This window comes from Prosopis cineraria, unplaced genomic scaffold, assembly GCF_029017545.1.
Source record: "Prosopis cineraria cultivar Desert tree isolate PC_DT_omini unplaced genomic scaffold, ASM2901754v1 PC13, whole genome shotgun sequence".
Classification (NCBI taxonomy): Eukaryota; Viridiplantae; Streptophyta; class Magnoliopsida; order Fabales; family Fabaceae; genus Prosopis; species Prosopis cineraria.
Genome location: NW_026555344.1, coordinates 39466201 through 39475237, shown reverse-complemented (window position 1 = coordinate 39475237; position 9037 = coordinate 39466201). Strand labels below are relative to the sequence as shown.

At 27.8% G+C, this 9037-nt stretch overlaps 2 protein-coding genes across 2 annotated transcripts; both read left to right on the top strand.

The window, feature by feature from the left end:
• The first annotated feature begins 582 nt into the window (after positions 1–582).
• Positions 583–2783, top strand: LOC129290215 (cytochrome P450 71AU50-like). Its single transcript, XM_054926932.1, has 2 exons — positions 583–1287; positions 1760–2783. Exon 2 carries the CDS (start codon positions 1895–1897, stop codon positions 2603–2605), a length of 711 nt encoding a protein of 236 aa, XP_054782907.1. The 5' UTR covers positions 583–1287; positions 1760–1894; the 3' UTR covers positions 2606–2783.
• Positions 592–1236, top strand: LOC129290109 (cytochrome P450 CYP736A12-like). Its single transcript, XM_054926812.1, has one exon. The coding sequence runs from the start codon at positions 592–594 to the stop codon at positions 1234–1236; it is 645 nt and encodes a 214-aa protein (XP_054782787.1).
• Positions 2784–9037: the final 6254 nt, after the last annotated feature.

The following is a 9037-nucleotide window of genomic DNA, read 5'->3' as shown; positions in this document are numbered from 1 at the left end:
GTTAAATAAAATTAATTTATTTTGTGGATGATGAAGATTAAGTTTAGATAATTGAGTTGTGATTGATTGTGATGGTTGTGTTTGATAATTTTTTTATTTGAACTCACTTTATATATTTAATTTTAATTAATTTTTTAAAATTAATTTAATCATAAAAAATTCTTCCACTATTTAGCTTTTTATAATTTTAATTTAAATATTTAATTCATTAATTTTTAGACAGACGATCTATGTTATGTAATATTATAAAATTTATTTTTTATTAATTTTAATGTTATTTGATAGTAGTGTCACTTTGCAAATTGAAGGCGTTACTCTTCCTTCATTGTTTTTTGAATGAAAATTGATAACAAAAGGAAAATAGGAGAAGGACAAGTGATCGACTTGCGTGCACCCAGATCACCAGGTGTTGATTAATTAGGATGCACTTTATAGATAGGCTTTTGTTGTTATATTATCATGTGAAATTTTATATATTTTCAGTACGAAGCTAGTTAATCTGTGTGTGTGTGGGGCTATATATATCATGTGAACCTAGACATTTGATAGCAAGCCATAGTTCATTGGTTCGATCGAGCTGTTTTGGGTCCAATGTCTTTCTCAAACGCAGCAATTCCTATTGCTTTCCTTTTCACTTTTCTCTACATTCTATATGGAGTCTTCTTCCGTCCAAACCAAAAGAAACTTGGCCACAAACCGCCGGGTCCTTGCCCGTTGCCACTCATCGGAAACCTCCACCTTCTGGGTGACCTCCCTCATCGCAACCTTCAATTCCTGGCCAGAACGTATGGCCCCATCATGTCCCTGAAATTGGGACAAGTCCCAGCCATCGTGATCTCTTCATCTCAAGCTGCTGAACTCATCTTCAAGACAAACGACATCGTTTTCGCCACTCGTCCTAAAACCCAAGCCTATGATTTCCTCTCTTATGGCTTCAAAGGCACTGCGTTTGCCGAGTATGGCCCATACTGGCGTCATGTAAAGAAGTTGTGCACTGTACAGCTTCTAAGTGTGCCAAAAGTGGAGATGTTTGCCCCTTTGAGGAGGGAAGAGCTGGTTTTAGTGGTGAAGTCTCTAGAGGGAGCCTCAGCGTCAAGAGAGATTGTGGACCTTAGCGAAGTTTTGCATAACCTTACGGAGGATATAGTGTTTAAGATGACATTTGGTGCTGATACTAATAAGGACAATGCCCTCAGTTACAAGGAGCTCGTTCAAGAGGGAATGAGCCTTGCCTGAGCTTTTAATCTAGCAGATTATTTGCCTTGGCTACAACCTTTTGATCTTCAGGTTCGTTTATTTATATATTACATATTAATTAATATAAAATTAACAGGCGTTTCAATTTACATAGAGTATATAATACAATGAAGCAATTGATGTTTCATTCTTGAATTATTAGCTACATTTAGTTTTAATTAGCCAACAACTGCACAAGCTAAGTTTAGCTTGAAAATAATAATTAATTCTTTGCACAATATTTCTTTTGTATTCTCTCCTGTCCTATTTAAAAAATAATAATAATCTTTAATTCTATTTATAAATCATTTTTATTTTGTCTAAATATAACATAGTTGAGTCTCACATTAGATCAAATTACACTTAATAACTAATATATAATAAAAGAGAAAGTTTTATAAACTTAAATTTTGAGTAATGTGTGATTTCTTTCTATTCTTACATTTAGTACTCAAGCTATATATCCACTCCATTTTGAATATGCAAGAGATATCCTAATTCTAATTTCAAGTTACTTTGGCAGGGGTTAAAAAGGCGCTTAAAGAAATGTAGGGAAGCCACTGATGAATTGCTGGAGAAGATAATAAAGGAACGAGAGCAAGCCCAAAATGTAGACAAAGAGAACTGCAAGAGCTTCATAGACATATTGCTCTCTCTGATGAACCAGCCCATGGGTTTGCATGATGATGAACAAGAAGTTGTTGTTGATCGAACCACGGTGAAGGCTATAATAATAGACATGTTTGCTGCAGCACTGGAAGCCACGGCTGTTGTGGCTGAGTGGGCTTTAGCAGAACTCATGAAGAATCCGAGGGTGATGAAGAAGCTCCAAGATGAGATTCAAAATGTTGTGGGGATGGAGAGGATGGTTGAGGAGGCAGATTTATTGAAGCTAAGTTACTTGGATTTGACAGTGAAGGAGACCTTAAGACTTCATCCTGCTGGATCTCTGATTCCTCGAGAGGCCAGGGAAGACATCATAATTGATGGTTATTACATAGAAAAAAAGACAATGGTGCTGGTCAATACATGGGGCCTAGGTCGAGATCCTAAACTGTGGTCCGACAATGCAAATACATTTTATCCGGAGAGATTCGTAAATAGCGATGTGGATGTGAGAGGACATCACTTCCAACTCATACCATTTGGTTCAGGTCGGAGACGATGTCCTGGAATGAGAATGGGTCTGAGCATAATCAGATTTGTGGTGGCTCAGTTGGTTCATTGCTTTGATTGGGAGCTTCCTTATGGCATTAGCCCAGAAGAGTTGGATATGAATGAGAAATTTGGGCTCACAATACCTAAAGCTAAGCACTTGCTAGCAATGCCAACTTGTCGCTTAAATGCCCAGTCAAGTTCACATAGATGATGATGAACAATGTTACTGTAACTTCTTTGATCCTCTCAATCATGATACTTTTTATATATACACGTAGATGCACACAAGCACAAAAGTGGTAGATCATGATCACCGCTTCATTATTTTTCTCTTTATGTATTTTCTCCTACACATTGGGCATGTAATGACTTACAAGACTAGATTTCAACTTTATTCTTCCCCAACCATTTTTATCCTTAAGGACTTGTTTGGTTGGAGGGGAGTTAAAATTTTCTCTCCTTTTCCCTCCAAAACCTCCCACTCAAACTGGGAGATCCTTCTCCTCTCCTCTCCTTCAACCAAATAAAGCCTAAGAATTCTGAATTTAGGAGGAGTATAAAATTTTGAGATCATCAGTTTTATAATTTTCCTTTAATTTCCATGAATTCCTGATCAACATCTAATTAGGTGTATGGTTTTTATTCCTAACTTTCTTCAGAATACAAGTTCCTAGCATGGAAGTTTTTCATTTCTAATATATATATTTACATTATATATTCTTATCTGTTATCCTCAACAAGGCGTTTCGAAGAAATAACATTATACATGCGGGTATATATGAATGCAGAATAATCATATACCATGATCTTTATGATTTTGTGAGTTCACAAATGTATTGATATATCTCTTTTTTTATCCTGAATATCACCAATTAGTAAAAATATTATATTTATATTATATGTCCTAGTTTTAGTAGATTAACTTTTTAAGATTATAATTTATATATATATGACAGTTTAATTATAGTTTTAGCTACAAATGAAATAAATGGCGCATAAATATATTCAACCCAATTGTTGGTGCGAACGTTGACGGGGTTGCGTTTGCCTTAACTTTTTTTCTTTTTGAAGAGATACTTACATTTAATACATGACAATGGTTCAAACAAATTTGCCTTCAATATGAGAATATCCATAGGTTAAAAAAAAACATTTATAAGTATTGAAATTTGATTCATACAACTAACTTTTAAATTCGTCCCAAATATTTTTTTTAAAATTCCAATCTTAATAATTCTAAATATTTTCAATATATTTTTTATAATAAGTTTAAATATTTATTCTATATAATTCAAAATATAGGACTTTTTAGCTAATACTACCTTCATCTCAATTTATAAAACACTTTTAAAATATATTCGTTATCCAAAATATAAGACACTTTAATAAAAATAATGTTTCATTAACGATATTTTTTCAATATTGCCCTTTCCATTGTATTCTCTTTCTTTTTAGTTAATATTATTTCACAAATTGATTATTAAATGAAGGTTATTTTTAAAAGTTTATATTTATGTCTTGAAAAATAAGGTTGTAAATTATATTTAATGAGCTTTATTAGTATACATACTTTTTGTATAAAAGCTTCTTATAAATTGGGATGGAGAAAATATTACATAAGAATTAAGAAAAATAATTAAAAGTGATTTATTTGCATAATTAAAATGGTAAAAAATTATCACTACTTTTAATAGAATCTCTCAGTTAGAATTAAAGGTATTTTTTTAAAAAAATTACAAATTAACGTAGAAATACCCAAAGTATCTTATATATATATATATATATATATTTTAATATGACATTGTCTTTTAATATTGAAAAATGAGAGTATTCTTCTTCTCATATAAACTCTTTCTACAATATAATTAATAAAGATATCTGTGGGAAAAAAAAATGTCATTGACTGATGGGAAAAGTGTTGCACGTTTTGAATTAATATTAGAAAGGATCACGACAATTGGTTTCTTTAAATCATCATTATCATTAATAATTCATAAATTTGAAAATGGGGGGTTCCGGGTGGCCATAACAGAGGAAAATGATTTGGCAGAATTAATGATTTACCTGCCCAAGGAAGAGCATTGATTGTACGATTAGGGGATGGCACGAGAAGTTGACAGTACTCCCTCCATTAAAAAGAAGGGGGGGGGGGGGGATGACAATTAAAGACTAGAGTCATTAATTTTAATTAAGAATTATAAAATATTAAAATTTTAATTAAAGATTATGATTTTTGAAATAAAAAATATACATGATTTTATAAAATTACTTTCTATTAAATACTAAAATGTACATAACATTGTTGAAATTATTATCGTGGCATGATAATATTATTAATGTCAATTGAAAAAATAAAGAACCATACTTAGAAATAAATTATTTTTTAATATGAAAGAAATTCACTTTTAAAATGTTTCAATATCACTTATAAATATACAAAAGTGACTTAAGGATTTACTAACTTCACTCAAAAATATGAACCCAATGGCTTGTCAAATTTCATGCTTATTTATATATAATTTCACTTAAAAAAATAAAGAGATGACACTACTACAATCACTATTGTAGGATGGAAATAATGTTAATGTCAGTTGAAAAATAAGGAACCACACTTGAGAATGGGTTATTTTTCAATATGAAAGAAACTCACTTTTAAAATGTTTTAAAATCACTTATAAATATACAAAAGTGACTTGAGAATTTACTAACTTTCCTCAATAATTTTTTCATGAGGGGCATTTAAGACAATTTATATTTTTAAAATTTTAAGTAATGACCATGGTTTTTAATTGGAATTTCAATATTTTATAATCCTAAATTGAAATTAATGACCTTAAGGGTCCTTAATTGTCATTTAATTTTAAAATATATAAGTATTTTTAAAAGAATTTTTTGTTCTATTTTTATTTTTTTAAATTCACAACGTTTTTTTTAAATTTTTATCATATTTTTATTCAATTCAACAACTTTAAGACGTTAATAAATTTGAAAACGAAGTGTTCCTGGTGCCCACAACCATAAAAGGAAAATGATTTGGCATACCTGCCCAAGAAAGAGTATTGATTGTAGGGATAATAGCGATGAAGGATTTTCAATAAAGTTTATATTAATAAAAAATTAATTATTGTTAAAATTTGAATGAAAAAAATTTAAATAGACTGTTATTAATTTATATTAAATTGTTATTAAAAATTACATGAATACTTGTTAATAAAAAAATTAACATTAATCAATAAATATCTATTCAAATTTTAATAATAAATAATTTTTAATTGATATAAATTTTCTCAAACACTCCTTAATAAATATTTTTCTTTGATTGTATGATCAAGGGATGGCACGAGAAGTTGACAGTACTCCCTCCCTCTTAAAGTATATAGAGTAAGTATTTTTAAAGGATTTTTTTGTTTTATTTTTATATTTATAAATTCAAAAAAATGTTTCTTAAATTTTTATTTAATTCGACAAATTTTAAAAAATAGTTTTTAAATTTTAGAGAGTAAATTCAACAATGTAACTAATATTCTCATGTATTAATTGCCTTTCTTAATCTATATACAATTATACCTTAAAAAACATACTCTCTATTTAAAAATTTAAGGCATTTTTTGATGAGTTAGATATTTAAAAATGTAAAAAAATTTAATCTTTTGATGTGTAATCATTAGTTTTTTTTAAAAGTGTCCCTATTAATAATGAATTTATATTTATTATAGGGCATTGAAGAAGGATAAATATGAAAAGATATGATTAGTTAAAAAGTAAATAATTACTTTATTAAGGGTGAGATTCAATTAAAAATGTCTTATATTTTTAAATGAAAGAAGTATTTTGAATGAGAGGGAGTCGTAAGCTAGTAGTTAACCTTGATTGACATTATCTAATTTATTATAAAATAATTAATATAAAAAAATTTATATTTCTTAGTTTAATTAAAAATAATCACTTTAAATAAATAAGTGTCTTTAAAAATATTGTTGGATGTTGGACAAGGACGTAGTAACGTTCAAGCTAGTGGAAACAATTCTAGAAAATTATACTGAACCTTATAATAATTAATTTTTTTGTATAAAATTTTAATTTAATTGTCCCTTAATAATATCAACATAGTAGAAGGCTACAACTTTGATAAATCAACCGAGCCAGGTTTTGTCATTTCTTTGATTGCCAACAATTACGTACGAAATTAAAAGTGGTAAATTGGCTTGTCGCACTAGTTGTTACTCGGGGTCGAAACCATGGTGCAAATTGAGGGGCCAAAATTTATAGAAAAATATTAACATGTACTATATTGTTGGCTTTTTATTTTTTTTAAATTAAAATAAGTAATTTCATTAAAACAATTTTATAATGAAAAAACTATAAGATAACAATACTTTTAAATACATAATTATATTAGTTTTAAAATAAATATGAAGAATAAATAAAAATATTACATTTTTAATATATTTTGGTATATTCACATGTGGGTGTATTTATAAAATATCAATTTAAAAAAAAAAGCAAACAAGGACCTCAATACCAAATTAATATCAGTCAAGGATCATTGATTTCAAAATTATTGCAATACAATCCCTTGGTCCTTGACTGATATAATTTGTGAGATCAAAGGTCCAAATTGCCCCTAAAAGTTAAAAAAAATCCACCTCCTCACCATTCGATGTCGGTTGTTGAACCATAGCAAACGATAGGGTCGTCAGTGGCAGGCATTTTTATTCAAGGAATATTTAATTTAGATAACAAAGGGAGGGTTTAATCCCATGATCCTTTGATCATCTAAAAAGCACCAAGACCTTTAATTATAGATGCAAAAAAAAAAAATAGTAATTCAAGCTTCTATTCACTTCCATGTTAGTAGAACATAATCGTGTGTTGTTAATTCATGAACTGCACTTGTTATTTTACTAATATTACTTATCAATCTAGCATGAATAATTACAAATTGAGAGCTTTAAAATTTCATGCATTTTACTTGTTAAATGTCTGAATATATTATTGTTAATCACTAATAGATTGCTGTTAAAATCCAAACGGATGTTTGTTAAAGAAAGACATGAATAGATTGTTATCAATTTTAAATGAATTGTTATGAAAACCTAAATGTGTACTTGTTGATGAAGGACTAACACCTATATAATTAAGCCCATCTTATTTGCTTTATAACTTGTTAAATCCCAAATGGAATGTTGTTAATTTAGAATAATTTGTTATTAAAATTCGAATGGATACTTATTGATGAAAAACTAACACATATAATCAAGTACATCTTCTCCATTTTTCTAACTTGTTAAGGCTTGGATGGATTGTTGTTAATTTAAAATAATTTATTGTTAAAATCTTAATGGATATTTGATGAAAAACTACCACGTATAATTATACCCATCTTATATATTTTTTTAGCTTGTTAAAGCCTGAATGAATTTTTATAGAATGGGCACAATTGTATGTAATAGTTTTTTATTAACAAGTATTCATTTAGGTTTTAACAACAAACCATTTTAAATTAAGATCAGTCTATTTGGGCTTTAACAAGTTAGAAAAATGGATATGATGAGCATAATTGTACATCTTTGTTTTTCATTAACAAGTATTCATTTAAGTTTTAACAACTTATTTTAAATTAACAGCAATTCATTTGAGTCTTAACAATTTAAAAAACAGATAATATGTGCTTAATTATATATGTTAGTCTTTTATTAATAAGTATCCATTCATATTTTAATAACAAAATATTCTAAATTAAAAACATTCCATTCAAGATTTAACAAGTTAGAAAAATAGATAGGATATGCTTAATTGTACAAGTGTTAGTCCTTCATTAACAAGTATACATTTAAGTTTTCACAACAATTCATTCAAAATTGACAACAATCTATTCAAGTTTTAACAAGTTAAAAAACTAATAGGATATGCTTAATTATACATGTTAGTCATTTTTTAATAATTATCTGTTTGGGTTTTAACAATAATTTATTAGTGGCTTTTTTTTTTTTTACTTCTAGGGGAAATTTGGACTTTTGATATCACAAATTAATATCAGTTAAGGAATACGGGATTGCATTGCAATTTTAAATTCAATTGATCTTTAACTGATATTAATTTAGTACTAAAGTCCTTAGTTGCTATTTTCCCTTTAAAAAATAATAGTTTATGTGCGATTTCCAAATTTTGTTGAAAACAAAAAATTAACACAATGAACAGGCTAAAGTATGACTATCTTTTAATTTAATATAAGATTTTATTTTAGTTCTTTAATTTTATAAAAAAAAAGTTTAGGTCTCTAATCATAAAATTGCTAGTTTGAAATGATGTTTTTTGTTTGTTTCAAGTGTTGTTATTTTAAAAAATTAAACTTAATATGTTAACTATTAAAAAATGTTTTGTCAACATTTAAAAGTTTAATGTCAGCATTTTTTTATTAATGACATTAACAGTGACAAGGTTAAAAGATTAAAATAATAATATTTATGAAATTAAATGATTAAAATAAAAATTTATATAAAATTAAAGAATTAGACACATACGTTAACCCATTGAATACAAATATTAAAAATGACAAGAACCCAAATATTAAGCTTGGCTCCTTTTTCCATCAAAAAGAATAATTAATATTAACCACTAATAACCATGAACCAATAGCAAA